The 15,574-nt window shown below is 50.0% G+C and overlaps 2 protein-coding genes across 2 annotated transcripts in view; one reads left to right on the plus strand and one right to left on the minus strand.

Annotated features, from left to right (window-relative positions):
* The window catches only part of SARNP (SAP domain containing ribonucleoprotein), a 67,676-nt gene extending 61,664 nt beyond the window's left edge, over positions 1–6,012 (plus strand). The window contains exon 12 of the transcript XR_004272849.1: positions 3,682–6,012. The gene's annotated coding sequence lies outside the window, so the exon portion shown is untranslated. The remainder of the gene's footprint in view (positions 1–3,681) is intronic.
* On the minus strand, positions 4,134–13,280 carry GDF11 (growth differentiation factor 11). Its single transcript, XM_032291484.1, has 3 exons — positions 12,806–13,280; positions 7,510–7,907; positions 4,134–6,991 (listed from the first exon to the last, which is right to left on the minus strand). The coding sequence occupies exons 1-3, from the start codon at positions 13,251–13,253 to the stop codon at positions 6,611–6,613; spliced, it is 1,227 nt and encodes a 408-aa protein (XP_032147375.1). The 5' UTR covers positions 13,254–13,280; the 3' UTR covers positions 4,134–6,610.
* Positions 13,281–15,574: the final 2,294 nt, after the last annotated feature.

Genomic DNA, 15,574 nt, shown 5'->3' on the forward strand with positions numbered 1-15,574 from the left:
AATCTCTTTATTTCTCCAGAGTCTCTGGTTGGTGAGGAAGGCAGGGACCTAAAGTTTAGATACTTTAGGAAAACTGTGTCTTGGAGAGCAGATCCAAAAATTGCTGCCCATTTGTTGTGAAGTTTGCCCCATTCTGAGACTTTGGAGAAGTAAACAAAAGGGAATGCTGGTTAAATTTTTGACACCTACTCAACCAAATAAACCTTACAATTGGAATGACCTTCCTCTTTCCCTCTTTTCTGTCTGCCTCCCTTTTCCTTACCTCAGGCTCTTATTTTGGGGCTAGCCTTTCCTCTCTCTCGTCTGTCTTCATCTGAAAACAGAAGTAGAGAGAATATATCTGATTTGTAATTTGAGAGATTATAGATTCTGTTATGGTTTCTACCCTAGTATGGTTTTACAAAGAGAAAAATAGGTAAAAGAATAGAGCAGATGCTGATTAGTAAATGGAGCAGTGGATCCTTTGGAAGTTTTCTTCACTCTGTGTCTTTATCCTCTATAACGTTCCAGAAGGGTATTCAGCCTTACTTTCCAGGATTCTCTTCTTGAAGCCTAATTATTCTCCTCACTCATCTTACTTTCTCCAGATCTTTGAACAGTGTTTTTAAATTTGTGGGGATTTTTTTTTTCTTTTTTTTTTTATTATTTTTTTTAAGACGGGGTTTCGCCATGTTGGTCAGGCTGGTCTTGAACTCCTGACCTCAGGTGATCCACCCGCCTTGGCCTCCAAAGTGCTTGGATTACAGGTGTGAGCCACCACGCCCGGCGGGATTTTTTTTTCTTACTAACCTTTTTCATGCCATTTCAGCAGCTGTTTGTACTGGAGGTTAGTCAGAAGTCTCTAACCTCCAAGCCAGATCACCAAATCCTCCCCATCCTATCTCATTATAGTATTTCCCCATATACTCTTTTAGCATGAACAGTTTGGGTTGCCTTTTTCCTAATTCAGTTTTAAAATAGTAATTCCATTTGGAGATGGAACAGACATCGAGACTTGTAATTCTTTACCTGAGATCTTAGTACTCTTCCTTCCTATTCCCCAGTTTCCCTACTATAGCTTATCCAGCATCCAGATGTGGTTAACTGATTCCAATTCCTGAAGCTGTGACATTCTCTGCATACCTAGAAGCTCTTAATGAGGGAGTCTATAAAAGCTATGGGGAGAACTAGCTTCCTCAGCTGTAAATCTGTACCTTTTTATGGTTCTCTAGGATTATTCTCTTTTTTTTCTCTATTCTCTAAACTGCCCAAACCACCCCCCCCGCCATCCCTTAAGAACTGCTGAAGATAGAGGCTAGAAGATTCTGTGGGGATGAGGGCTATAGGAAGGAAGGTGTGAATAAGGGCAGGACTTCTTGGTTTTGAGTCCTCTTGCTGTGTCAGACATGAGGAGTGAGGAACTTAAGGGAGCATAACTTTTTTCCTGTTCTCTTATACGGAGGGCCTCTGGCAATGCCAGTTATTTCTGATTATTGGAATCCCCCCAAAATTTCTCTTGCCATACCCAGGCTTTTCTTGTTTTTCCCTCCAAAGGGATTGAAAATTCCGGTTTCACATCTTTGCAGATTCTTTGAGGCCAAGGTCTTCCCAACTTTCTTGTTATCTCTTTCCCCTATGTTGTTCCTGTATTTAGGTTGCTACCTCTCGGATCACTTTTAATAGGATAGATTTAGAATGTAATACTGTTTAGCTGGGCACAGTGGCTGACGCCTGTAATCCCAGCACATTGGGAGGCTGAGGCGGGTGGATCACCTGAGGTTGGGAGTTGGAGACCAGCCTGACCAAATGGAGAAACCCCGTCTCTACTAAAAATACAAAATTAGCCAGGCGTGGTGGTGCCTGCCAGTAATCCTGGCTACTCAGGAAGCTGAGGCAGGAGAACCGCTTGAACCTGGGAGGCAGAGGTTGCCATGAGCTGAGATCGCGCCATTGCACTCCAGCCTGGGCAACAAGAGTGAAACTCTGTCTCAAAAAAAAAAAAAGAATGTAATATTGTTTGGATTGTTTAGCAATTATTTAGATTTAATTTCTTGTTCTACCACACTAGCTCTGAGACCCTGGGCAGATAATCATTCTCTTTATAGACTATGCCAAAAGGAGCCCCATTGTGAAGGTTGCTATGTGAATTAAGTGATATTCTCATATCATGTATTCACACTACAATTTGTTTACCATAGTTTGCATAGTAATCATTCAATAAGTATTGGTTCTGAATCTTACTAGGTGATCAGGGTACAGTGGAAATACATGTTTCTTTCCCTGAGTAGGTTCTGGCTGGGGTAGGGGGTGTGAGTGCCCTAGTTTGAACATGCGCATACACCCAATTATGCAGTTGTATTTGGAGAAAAAGAAAAGGCACAGTCCCATTTGCTCCCTCAATCCCAGCTCACCTGCAGGAAAGCCGACATTGTTGCCTGGAACATTGACTTTCCTGCTTCTACCCCACTACAGACCAGAAGCTATAAATGCCACTGCCTGCTGATTCTCAGCTTGGGGCCCCTGCCATTTAAAATGTGGGCAAAGGCAGAGTATAGGATAACTTCTCATGTACTTCGTTGGAGGATGTTTTAGGATAAAGACTTGTAAAAAATCATCTTGAGTAGTCTCTTTTGGGTGTTCTCTCAACACAGGAAACAAATGAGCAATAGGGAGAGAAAACCCATTTTCAGCTCAGGCCAAAGTTAGGGGTAGGTATGGATGTAGTTCCCTTGGGAAGATAGAATACGTAACACTTCTGCTATTCAACCAGTTCCAGCCTCAGTTTTGTATTTGGTCTTGGGTGGGGTCAATGTGCTGATAGAACTGACAGGACAGGGAAAGCATAGCAGTGCGTTGAACCCTCAGTAGCCCTGTCCCCAATTCTGGATCAGGTTGATGTCACAGGAGCTTTTCTTATTTTTATTATGTATTTCTTAGAGACAAGGTCTTACTATGTTGCTCAACTGGAAATACAGTGGCAATTTACAGGCCCAATCATAGCACACTACAGCCTTGACCCTCTGGTCTCAAGTGGTCCTCCTGCCACAGCCTCCTGAGTAGCTGGAACTACAGGAGCACTCCAGTGGGCCCTGTTTTCCTTATTCTTTAGAAATGTGAGTCAGGCAATATTCTTTTGCCATTCCCAACTCATATGCCCTGGGAATTATGCTCTAGGTACATGGGAAAAATTTTCACAGTGAACTGAAAAAATATTGGAGATGCTGTTGTAGCCACTCTTGTGTAACAAGGCAAGTTGGATGGCTGTGTTGCTTTACAGATTTTGGTCAAACTTTGTTGAGGAAACCTAGGAACAGGTACTGTAGGAGAATAGGACAGACACTAGCTGGGTCATCTTAAGAGAACCTTTGGATCTTCCATTCTGTGGAGGCTGGAAGAGGGTTTTGTAAACTTTGGGACTGTTTTGGCTCAAGCTTTTCAGAAAGGGGTTGTCCTAAGTGCCCCCTCTTTCCTGTCCTCTGCCCATCCTTCCTTGGCCTGCATGTCCCAAACCTCATACCACCATGCCCTTAATGTTTTCTGTTTTGCTCCAGGACGCTATCTTCTTAGTCATTGAATACCAGGTTTCCTATCTCAGATCCTCTTCACCTTCTCGTCTCCAAGGTGTAAATGTGGCACATGATTAGGGAGAAGAGCTCAGCACTGAATTCTAAACTCTTTGACCACTTTTATTTTTTTTTTCAGGTTCAAGTGCTGGATTGTGTCATGTGACCATCCCAAAACTCAGAGCACCCTATGGCCATCTTTGCCCTCTGTCACATAACTTGAAAACTGCCTGATGGCCTTTTTGCAGTGGTTCCCTCCAGGAAGCCTTGATCTCAGTTGAAGAAGTTCTTTCCCGGCATTCCAATGCCCGTCAGCTTCATACTACTCAGACACCCTTAACAAAGGCTGTCACACACACAATGTAACAAATACACAAAGTAAATGATAATTATACTAACAATTATATGTTCAGAGGGGCACTGGCCAGGTCCACACACATCATAAGGTGGGAGGGGGTGCTAACTCCCACTGGGTTGCTGAGCTGTGCCCCCCAAGCCCCTAGACTCCATGCCTCTTTGGGGGTAGGGAGGAACAGGGGAATGAGACTTTAGCTCATAGATTTATGTTCATAAGGGAAAGACCCCCCTGACACACACACACAAAGGTCTTTATTTGGTGGTATTAAAGGGGCAGTATTCTAAGTGTCCGCCATATTTAATGCCCCAGTTCTCTAGAATCTGTAGAGGGAAGATACCTGATGCTTACTGCCCAACTGCTACTCTGTGCCAAGATCACAAGGCATTTGACCTTGGAGGGAGATATCATCTGCTCTTCTCTGTTTCTTTCCTTCCACCAAGAAAATGTGAGTGGTATTGATGGCCGGGTGTGTCATGTTCTCCAGAATTCGGGCAGAAGGATGAAGAACAGCCAGAGAGGCTTGGGGTTATCATAGCTGCTACATGGGAGAAGGCAAGCTGAAAAGCTTAACAGCCCCTGCCCATTCCTCTACTGAAACACCTTGTTTCACTTTCTCACTATAAGAATAGGAATAAGATGTTAAAGCTCACCAACATCACCTTCTCAAGGGTGGTGACATACCTTTCCCCTTCCACCAACTGGCCAAGGGGGAGAGTCATGCTCTTGGGAAGAATGAGCCATCCAGGTTTGCTTACTAGCTTGGGCTTTAGTTCAGTACTGTTTTTATCAGACCCGTAACTGCTGGCTCTACTTAGAGTGACAGTTTTGCTGAAGGTTCTTACCCCCACCTCTCCTGACATCCTCTAAGCTCTTGCCTGGAGCCAAGAGGCCTGGTGGTGAAGTAAGGATAGGGTGTGGGTCAGGAGATTCTCAACTCCTTGGCTTCTAGGCACTGTCCAGCTGGGAGGCAGAGGGGAACTTGTACTCTGAAGCCTGTGACTCCTCTTAAGCCTCACATCTCTTCACCACTACTCTGGTGCCCTGGTTATCTGTCCCACAGCGAGAGGTATTTTATGTCCATAAAGTGCCCGTGGTAAGTGCTCAGAATTCATCTCTTGGCTGTGGCGGGTGCTGCTATTTCTCATTCCATTGAGGGGAAGAAACTGAGGCACAGTGAGTCCAGAGGAGAATGGGTCAGGATTGTGAGAGGAAAGAATGGGCCTAGCTAGTGACTTGAAATGGCAACCAGTCTCTGCCTGCTTCCTAGCCTTCCAAACCCAACAGTCTCCCATCCATCCCATCCTCTGTTCTAACTGGCCCTGTCAGATGCTTTTCCCCACTCTACTTTCCCCTCCCTGCTGCCAGGTACTGTTAGATTCCAAAAATAAAAGGAAAAAATAATTATACGCTCTGCTTCCTTGTTCTCCCCCCTTCCACCCTGAGCTTTGGGGTTAGGGGACTGAAATGTCCCCCTTCCAGAATCCCTCCCACCTTGGTCTGCTGGCTCTATTCCCTAGCCCAGAGCAGTGATTTGGATTCAAATGCCCTGTAACTTTCAGCCTCCTTACTGCTCCTTTCTTGACCCCTCCTAACACTTCCCATACCCAGGGGACTCTGGGGCCTCTATACTCTTTCCTACTGACCTGAAGATAGAGGCTGGGAGCAGGGCCATTCCAGAGGCTCTTTGGTCTCTCTCTTGGCTGAGGGAATTTGGGCATAAGCAGGCTGTACCCTCTGGCTAAATAACTCAGTATCAAGAGGGTAGGCCTAAGGGTTTAAAGTAGCTCTCATTATATAGATCCTGGATGTTGAGGGTTCTCTCTCCCATCCCGCATCTCCAGCTCTTAAACCCTAACCTCTTACTATTTCCATGACAACTGGCTTCAATTCAACTCATTTGGCTCAGAAAAGGTTTGACTTAGGGTGATTATGGGTTAGAAACTTCCATGTGTCAGCCCTCTTGCCCTTTACTCCCATTCCCAACCCTGGAGGCTTTATACAAGTGCTTAAGTGGGCAGGTGTTGGGGAGTGCAAGGTTTGGGGAATAAGGGATAAATGGGGCACAGTGGGCAGGGGCCCTCCTATTCCAGTAAAGCCAAATACCAAAAAAAATGAAAAGTCACAATAAATAAATAAATAAAAATTCCCAAATCCTTTTGCCCCTGCCCTTACTTCCCTTCCTCTGGCCACAGTTGGAGGGAGAGAAGGAAGAAAGAATGGATTTTTGATTTCTTCTCCTACTGAGTAGTCAGGGAATCTCCCCAAACTATACCAAGCCCCTCACCTTGCCAGTGGAAGAAAGGAGGCTTGGTGTGGGGCTTTCATTTATTACTCCATTTCAGTCTCTTTCTCGTGTTTTGTCTCTGCCTAGTCTGTCTCTTCTCTCTTTCTTTGCCTTCTCACTGCTGCTCTTTTTGTTCCTCTGTCTCTCTCCCTCTGTCTCTACATCTCTCTGTCTTCTGGTCAAACCTTCTCATTTGCAAACTTCAAACACTCCCCACCCTGACTATGCCCCTCCTTCCCGTTTCCCCCAAACCCCTCACCCCTCAATTCCCACCTGCCTCCCTCTGTTGTATTGCACACTGCTTGGTCAGGGAACAAGGTGTGATGTTCACGGAAGAGTGGAGGGAACTCTAGGGCTTGGGGGAGATGGGGACAGGGCTGGGGTCTTGGGGTAGGGTCTGTGGGGAGGCATCCTTTATCCCCCACCTTAAGAGCAGCCACAGCGATCCACCACCATGCCAGGGATCTTGCCGTAGATAATCTGCTGCTTGTCATTGAAGTAGAGCATGTTGATTGGGGACATCTTGGTGGGGGTACAACAGGGCCCAGCAGAGCCTCTTGGATTGGCCTGTTGCACCAAGTGGGTATGCGGATATTTTTGCATGAACATGTACTCGCACTGGCCGGAGCAGTAGTTGGCTTTGTAGCGCTTAGGTGCGATGATCCAGTCCCAGCCGAAAGCCTCAAAGTCCACTGTGAGGGGATATCGGCAGCAGCGGGACTCACTTGAGTGCTCGTCGCAGTCCAGACCCAGGTTCCGTCGGGAACGTTTTGTGTTCTCTAGGACTCGAAGCTCCATGAAGGGATGCTGAGGGTCAGGGAGAGGGGAAAGAAATGTGATATGGCCTTGAACAGTTCCTCTTCCCTGTTCCTTTCCCACCTGCCAGTGGCATCAGAATAGAGACTGCTGACTTCTCAGCTTTTCCATAGCTCCCAACCCCAGAATTTGTCTTCTGCCTACTTTTCTTGCCAGCTAGCTAGGTCTGCTTCAGCTCACCATCTCTAATTCTTCCTCTTCTGGCAACCTGACCCCCATCAGCCCCTTGGTCCAACACCTCAATAGCCAGGTTTTGTGTTCTTACAGCCCTTCCATTAACTGACACTTTCACCTTCAAATCCAATTTTCAGCTGTTGTCTGGTTTGGATCCTTGAAAAGTAATAGTTGCCACCCCATTCCTCAACTCCTCCTCTAAAATCAGCTCCTGACCCCAGAGAAGTAATGCTAGTCCCCAACCTCCTTCACATTCCTTGTCTACCTTTTCGAACGTACCCCCATCTCCTCAGGGCCAGGTTACATATATCCACCACCTCAGGCCCCCTGCTCACCAGCCCCTCAGCTCCCGGCCCTAGGGAGGTGACAGCCAGGTCTGTGCCACTGGGATCAAAGGCGTTGATCTCGATGCCCCAGTTGCTCTGTGGCTGGCGGAACCAGCTGTGAAGCACTTGCTTGAAGTCGATGCTCTGCCAATGGCCTGAGCGTGAGTGCAGCTCTATCTTCAGTGAGCGGATACGGATGTGACGCCGGCCTCCGCCCCCTCCCCCTGCGGTCCCTTCCCCAGTTAGGGGTTTTAGACGCAAGATCTGCAGGTAGACTGTGGCTGGGCGGGGTACAGGCCGTAGGTACACCCACAGCTGGGCCTTCAGTACCTTTGTGAACATCACCTTGGGGCTGAAGTGAAAATGGCAGCAGAGAGGGCTGCCATCTGTCTGTACTGCTGGGTCCGCTGATAAGAGAGAAGGGCACAGCATCAGCACAGGGTGTTTGTGTAGGGGATCAGTAGTCCTGGGGCACTGGCAATTTGGACTTCTCAGCCTGACTTTTCCAATTCTTCTTTACCCTTCTCTCATGCCTATCTTATACCATGTCTCTGGTACCTAAAACAGCACTTCCTCTATAGGATGATGGCCCTATCAAGCCCTACTGGTCTGTGTTCATTTCCTAATCCACTTGCCCTAATATATAGGTTTCCATCTACCAGATAACCAGCAAAATTATTCCTCTACCACCATCCTTACTGTCCTCCAACTTTGGCATGTAAGGCTCCAACATTTTCTGAATTTTTGAAGCTCTTTTAGCTTCACACCTGTGGCCCTTAGGTAACCTTGCCCCCTATCTGCTCTGATTTATGTGATGGGCATGTAGAGCCTGGCACATCCCTCCCCCACCACCCCAGAAAACAGCCTCAGAGAGGGGATAACCCAGGGTCCAGATAGGGAGCATGGGCTAAATTTATCCCATTAAGTAAACCAGAATTCAGATCTAGGCTTCTTGCCTCACTCTCATTAGGAATAACACCCAGCAGAACATCCAAGCACTTCCTGTACATCTATCTCCCCATTGCCTCTCCTAAGAAGTTTCTTTAGTTGCTGCTTCATCATCATCACCATGACTGCCCCAGCTTTTGAGGAAAGGAATAATTACCTCCAAGGTGTTGCCTCCTATTTGCCCAAAGCACTAGAAATAATATGAAACACACCAGATCAACTATAATGCCTTTTTCTCCCCTGAGCTTCCTTTGGTTTCTCAGTCTAGTGCTAGTAGGTCTTTACAAAGTTTTAGCATCCCAACTTTACATTTTGACCCATTTCCCTTTGCCCTGGACCATAAATTGATCCTTCTTGGGTCTAATGGATGATTCTCAATAAATATCTGCCTCTGCTTCCATTCCAGCTCCTCTTCACTGCCTTTCCAGTGTCAGTTGGGAGTGCCCCACAGCATGCCTCCACTGGACAGAATATGTCTATCCTCACTCTGGATAGGAAGAATCAGGAATGAGCTTCCAGAGCCATATAAGTAGGGTCAGGAAGCCTAGGCCTTTAAGTATCCTCTCCATGTCTTGTGAGTTCCGCAAAATCAGGACAGACTTAAGATGTCCTGTCAGCAATTCCCCACCCCTACCCTGGGAGAAAGAGGACCTTCTAAGTGAGATGAGGTAAGTGCTTAATAAACTTCATATATCCAGGATATGATACCCAAAGCCTCTATAGCTTTTTTTTTCTTGATTATTCTCTGAGGTCTCAGGGCTGTAGTAGTCCTCCCAGTTATTCTACTGGCTGGAGCTTCAGTGATGGTGCAATGGAGTAGGGTTTGGGGAGTGAACATTAAGAGATTAGAAGTAGCTGGGATAGGGAAGCTACTAGTGACATGGGGAGTGACAAGCAACATCCCAAATAGCATACTCTACTAATTTCACCATAGGAATTGTCTATTTCTTGCCATTAGGTACTGATCTCCATGAGAGTACTTGCTGTGTTGTTGATACCGTGTCTGTTTTGCTCACCATTGTAGCTTTAGTGCCTCACATAGTGCCAGACAATAAATGCATGTTGGATGAACTCCCTAAACTCCCAATATTAAATTATACAGGCAAGTGCCTGAAAGTTCTTCCTGGCATCTGAATTCTGTTCTTTGGCTATAATTGAAGTGGGTTTAATCACTGCCTGATTCCTTATTAACCACTACCTAACCTTACCAAACTTCGCAGTGTGATACAGATAGTAATAATTCTTGCTTCACATGAGTGCTGAGCATTAACTAGAGAATGTGAAAATAGAAAATGAACAAACCAACATTTATTGAGAAGCTACTACTATTTTCACATTCTCTACGAAGCTCTGAACATAACCTTCCCCCTACCTAAGCTGACGAAGGGTTTGAAGATGAGGGCTACAGCTAAGTCTTTGGTTCTATATACTTGTCCCCCAGTAGACATGGGGACAGTCAGTGCTACAAGGGGGCAGGACATAGGGAGAAAGAAAAGAGCAAGGAGAAGAGCCAGCGGGGAGACTGGAGATGGTGAGGGAGATAACAGAGAAGAGACTGTTAGAGTTGAAGGCAGATTGGTAGAGACAGGCAGAGAAATAGAGGATAGAGTGGAAAGACCCAGGGGATGATCATGGCAAGGGAAGAATAAGTTTGGGAGTTGCAGAATCCTGGTGCAACGGGCAGGGGTAGAAAGGAGTGGGTGCTGGTTAGAAAGCTAAAGGTGGGAGGAAGCTAAACCTAGTGGGGTAAAGGAGAGAAAGGATAGAAAGGGTACAGACGGAGGAACAAAGGAGAAGCAGGTAGAGCCACAGAGGGAAATGGGGCTTTAGCGAGTCCCCAACACACATATGCCGAGCTCTGATGGGGAGGAAAAGGGGCCACATCTGTGTTGAATTGATCTGGCTGGTGGCAGGCAGCAGGTCAGGTTTAGTAGGCGGCGCTGGTGGGAGAGAGAGGTCATTGCACTATTTTCAGCAAATGCCCAACCCCCTCCCTGCACACCACCTCCTCCCCTTCCCCCCACCCTAACCCCCCAACACACACTCCCAACCCTGGCTGGAAGGCCTAAGGGCAGGAGGTTGGGCTGAGAGGGCAGGGGCCTCTTGGTGTGGGGAGGAGAGAGAAACTCAGGGGCTGGGCTTGGTTCCCAAAAGGGCAGGGGGCTGGGTTCCCAGGATGAAGGCTCGGTGGGAGAGCCTGAGAGGGTAGAGGGAACTAGGGCAGGCAGAGCAGCCTAGGAGAGGTGGGGGCTGGGGTCCAGGGTTGAGGGCTGGGGGAGGGGAGGGAGGGGGAAGGGAACGGAGGCCATCTCTGCTGACAAACACCTCCCCCGATTAGCAGAGCACAAGTCTCTTATTAAAGCGGGTCCCTGGGGATTAGACTATAAAAGTCTCTTTTTCCTTTTCCCCTCTCTCCCTCCCCTCCCCTCCACTCCCCCTCCCTCTCTTAAGAGCTCAGCTAGGCTCTTAAAGGGGACGCACAATACCTGGCCGGAGACCCAATTCCCTAATTGTACCAGTCCTGGGTGGCATGGGAGTGGAAGTTAGGATGGGATTCCACCAGCTGGTGTCCCCTCCCATCCACCTAGGCCTCACCTGCACAGCCCAACTCATGTAGGCAGGGTGCCTTCACTTCCCTGTATTGCTATTACCAGAGCTAACTCTGGTGGGCTCAGGCCTGTTGGTTAAGGGATGCTAAGGATATTTAGGGGCAAAGGGAAATCCACAGCCGCCCCATCACCCATCCTGGAAATCTTCACACACACTACACCATATAGACTAGAGTATCCTTTCCCTCTGTAACCTTCATCTTCCAGTAAACTCTTGATCTGAATTCCTCTATAACTCTGTTTCCTAGAAACGCCACTCCCTCCCTCTGCCCTCAGTTGATCTGAGACTGACCCTAGCTTCCATAAGCAGAAGCCTTAAGAATAGAAGGGAAACTGAGGAACCCAAGACCAGATGCCCATGCCTCCCACCCCCAGACCCAGTTAGTTTCCTGGCTCTTTAACAGCCTTGACCAAGTCCTGTGGAATTGAGGTCTGCAGAAATACCAGTGGCAGTGTGAGGCACTCAGCCTCCCAGATGCACACCTGGGTTCCTGTGCCTCTCCCATGGGGGTTGGCCACTGGGACGCCCCTCAGCCCCCAGCTTTTTATGACCCATCTGCCAATAAACCAGTCTCCCCCGTCTTCTGTTCACAGCCATAAAACCAAACTGTGTGTGTGTTGCAGGGGGCTGTGGGGAGGGGGGGGGAAACCTTGCCAAACCACTAGGGAATAAGAGAGGCCTGGTTCTCTGGAGTTGGGCGGAGGAGAGAGACCTCAGTGGGGTGGGGGAGAAGAAGGAGTCACCTGACTCTAGGGAGAGCTGCAAAGGTGGCGGGGTGTAGTATTCCCTTGGATTTTCCAGGCCATAAAATTTCAAAGCAGGTCACGTCTATTATATGTTCATCTTCCTTTTGATCAGGGACTCCGATGCCTGGGTTCCGGCTCCCCCATCTATTTCTTTATCTTTTTTCCTAGGTCTTCCTATCTCTCAAGTCCAGCTGTGGTAGGACTAGATAGGACTTGAGCGATAGGAAGACCTAGGACTACCTATCTAGTCCTACCTGTAGATAGGTAGTCCTAGGTCTGCCTATCGCTCAAGTCCAGAACAAGTGGGCGGTAAGGGATGGAACACTAAGGGTTGAGTAGCCAATGAGTGTCCTTAGCCCCAGCGCAATGGAATTGAGTTCTCTGAACTCGGTCAGTATCAAGAAGGCACAGTTTTTCCGGCCCCTTGCGATACCCGGTGTGAGACAAGGCTCGGGATGAAAAGGGTGCCAGCTGGGCCGCCGGGAGGTGTAAGGGGTCTGGGACCCCTTTCCTGGGAGAGGAAGAGGGCAGAGCACACAGTTCTCTGCAACCGATGGGCACGATGCAGACAGAGCACGGAGTGGGGAGTTAGCGCCAGGACCATTGGGAGGCAGAGAGCATAGCTGGGGTTGCGGGGTTCCCGAAGCCTCCGGATTCTGTTCTGCAGCCTCCCCATCACGGCTCTTCAGGACAGACTAGCTGCCTGGCCCCAGCTTCCCCGGACTCCAACAAGGGTCTTTTTCGCAGACTGGGGTGGAAGGCAGTATCTCGAAACCCGCCCCATTTATCCCCGGCCCCAACCTTCGTGCATACAACTTTGCAGCCCATCTCCACTGCTCGAAAAACTTCCGTAGAGTAGCCCCCGCTCCCTAATTCGTCAAGTTTTCGCAGAAAAAGCTTCCCGGCCGGGGCAGCAGGGAGCGCCCCGCTTAGAAGCAGAAGGCGCCCTTCGCGGGGGCCAGAGCCAGCACCTCACTGCTCGCGCCCCGCAGCCCACTTACTTTCCTGGGCCATGCTAATGACGGTCTCGGTAGTGGCGTGGTACTCGTCCTCCTCCAGGAAGTCCTCGGGCTGCAGCGCGTCGCCCTGGAAGTCGTGTAGGTCCAGGATCTGCTGCAGCGGCGGCGCCTTGGGCAGCAGCTGCTTCACCACCTCGCGGCTGATGTTGGGCGCCTCCTTGAGCCGCAGTTTGCTCAAGATCTGCGACTTGATGCTCTCCAGGCGCAGCTCGCGGCTGTGCTGCCGCCACACGCACACGGGGCAGCCGTCCGGCTCGGGAGCCACGGACGGGGCTGGCCGGCTGGAGCGCTCCCCCACGACCCCCGCCGCCGCCGCCGCCGCCGCCGCCGCCGCCGCCGCCGCCGCGGGGCCCTCGGCCGCCTCCCCCCGGGGCCGCAGCTCCAGGGCGAGGAGCAGGAAGCCCAGCAGCAGCGGGGCCGCGAGCACCATGCTGGAGGGGAGGGGAGGACTGGGGGGCGGGGACGCCGGAGTCCCGCGGGGAGGGGGCGGGGGGAGGAGGGAGGGAGGAGGAGGGGGTCCGGGCGGCGCGGGATTGGGGGCTGCCCGGCCGAGGGGGGACCCGGGGGGCCGGGGGCGGCGGGCGCGCGGGCGGGGCGGGCGGGCGGCCGGGGCGGGCGGCTGGGGGGGGCCCGAGCCCGAGCCAGGCCCTTTATAGCCCCGGCCCCCGTGTCGTCAGCGGCCGCGATTGGCTGCGGAGCCAACAAAAGAGGCAGCGCTGTCATCCGAGGCGAGAGAGGGAGCCGGAGAGAGCGGAGGAATAGAGAGAGAGAGAGAGAGAGAGAGAGGGAGAGAGAGAGGGAGAGAGAGAGAGCGCAAGGGCCAAAAGAGAGACGAAGAGACAGAGATATGAGGGGCGGGGTGGGGGCGGATATATAGGGAAAGTCAGAGCCAGAGAGACCAAGGAGAATCAGAGAGATAAAGGGGGAAGAGACAGATAGGAAGAGGAGGAGAGAGAGGGAGAGACAAAGGAGGAAAAGAAGAGTTATGGGGAAGACGCAGAGGAGAGAGACCTAGCTAGGGAGGGAAACAGTGTGTCTGTGGTTGACACAGAACCAAGGAGGAGGAAGACTGGGACAGCTAGTGGGAGAGTTAGAGTGGAGACAAAAATGGTTAGGAGGGGAGTACCACTAGACAGGGGGAGGCAGGGGTCTACCGAGCCAGATCACAAGAGATTACGAGTCATGGAGATGGGAACAAGAGCAGAGGAACTGATAGGACAGAACAGTGCCCTGGGAAAGGGGCGGGGGAGAGAAATCTGGACAGGAGAGGAGAGGGGGCATAGACAGGGAGATACCAAGGGAGCCCCTGAGGAGGCAGGTGCAGGGGATTGGTAGGGGGTGGGGGGGAGGAAAGGCAGAAACTCCTGAGGGAAGGAGCCACCAGAGTCAGTCTTGGTGGGAGCACAGAGAGCCCAGGGGACAGAGGTGGAGAACTTGAGCCTAGAGGAGCTCTGGCTACCAGAGGTAGCTCAAAAGATGCTCAAAGAAGCCATGGAAGGAAGCATCAGGCTAGGCTCATCAGAGGGATTAAGGGGTCTAAGAGATGAAGAGGCCAGGAACGACCTAAGAAGGTGGAGAGGTGATGGGAAGAACTGAAACAGGGGAAGACATAGAGCTGGGAAGACTGTGAGCTTGAAACTGGGGCTTAACAGGGCCAAGGGAGTCCGCCGGGTGGAAAAGGCAGGAGCTGGAGGCCACTGGGGAAGGGGTGGGAGGAGCTGGCTAGAGTTTGCTATACTTGGAGAAATATCTGGATCTCTGGATTTCTAGCTATGTTTTTGGATCTGCAGGGTCTTAGAAGTCTGAGAAAGGGCTGGAGGTTGCAAGGGTGAGGATGGGAGAAGAGTCTGCGCTCAGAAGCACGAGATGAAACGCAGATGTGGGACCACCACTAGTCTTCAGGTGTGAACCTGGGCACAGCCAGAGGGCAGAGTAGAAGAGTACTAAGATTAAAAAAAATGTCTTGAAGGTGCCTAACTCCTGACATCACGTTTTCCAGGCTTATTTCTGGATCTGAAAGCCCTGGAGCAATAGGCAAATTGAAAATGTTTGGGCCCCATGAGATGGCTCAGGCCTGTAATCCCAGCACTCTGGCAGGCCAAGAAAGGCAGATCACCTGAGGTCACGAGTTCAAAACCAGGCTGGCCAACATGGTTAAATCCTGTCTCTACTAAAAATGCAAAAATGAGCCAGGCGTGGTGGCACATGCTTGTAATCGCAGCTACTCTGGAGGCTGAGGCAGAATTGCTTGAACCCGGCAGGCAGAGGCTGCAGTGAGCCAAGATCACAACACTGCACTCCAGCCTGGGAACTGGGGAAACATCCATCTCCAAAAAAAAAAAAAAAAAAAAGAAGAAGAAGAAAATGTTTGATAGGATCAGGTCACATTTGCTAATTTCCTGGCATACACGATGTTTCTTTAATAAATGGATGAACTTTGTTATTTGGCTTCTCAGAATAGAGGGGCATTGGTTTCCTTCTTGGAATTAAAGCCCAATAAAATATTCTAAAGTTGGCTTGGCATAGGCATCAGGAGCACCAGTCATGAGGACAGAGTTGAGTTGAGGAACTGGAGTAGAATAAGGAAGGACACTGGGGATTCAGATATGAGGAGAGGAGGTTGGGTAGGGGTTAGGAGGACAAGCCGGGGAGCCCTGAAGAGACAATCCATTTCCATGGGTAACAGAAACTAAGACCAAAACATACTGAAACAAAAACTAGTCCTTCCCTTGCTCTGGACCAAGACATGGG

The sequence above is a fragment of the Sapajus apella genome, unplaced genomic scaffold (assembly GCF_009761245.1).
Source record: "Sapajus apella isolate SASKATOON/1434 unplaced genomic scaffold, GSC_monkey_1.0 scaffold2, whole genome shotgun sequence".
Taxonomy (NCBI): Eukaryota; Metazoa; Chordata; class Mammalia; order Primates; family Cebidae; genus Sapajus; species Sapajus apella.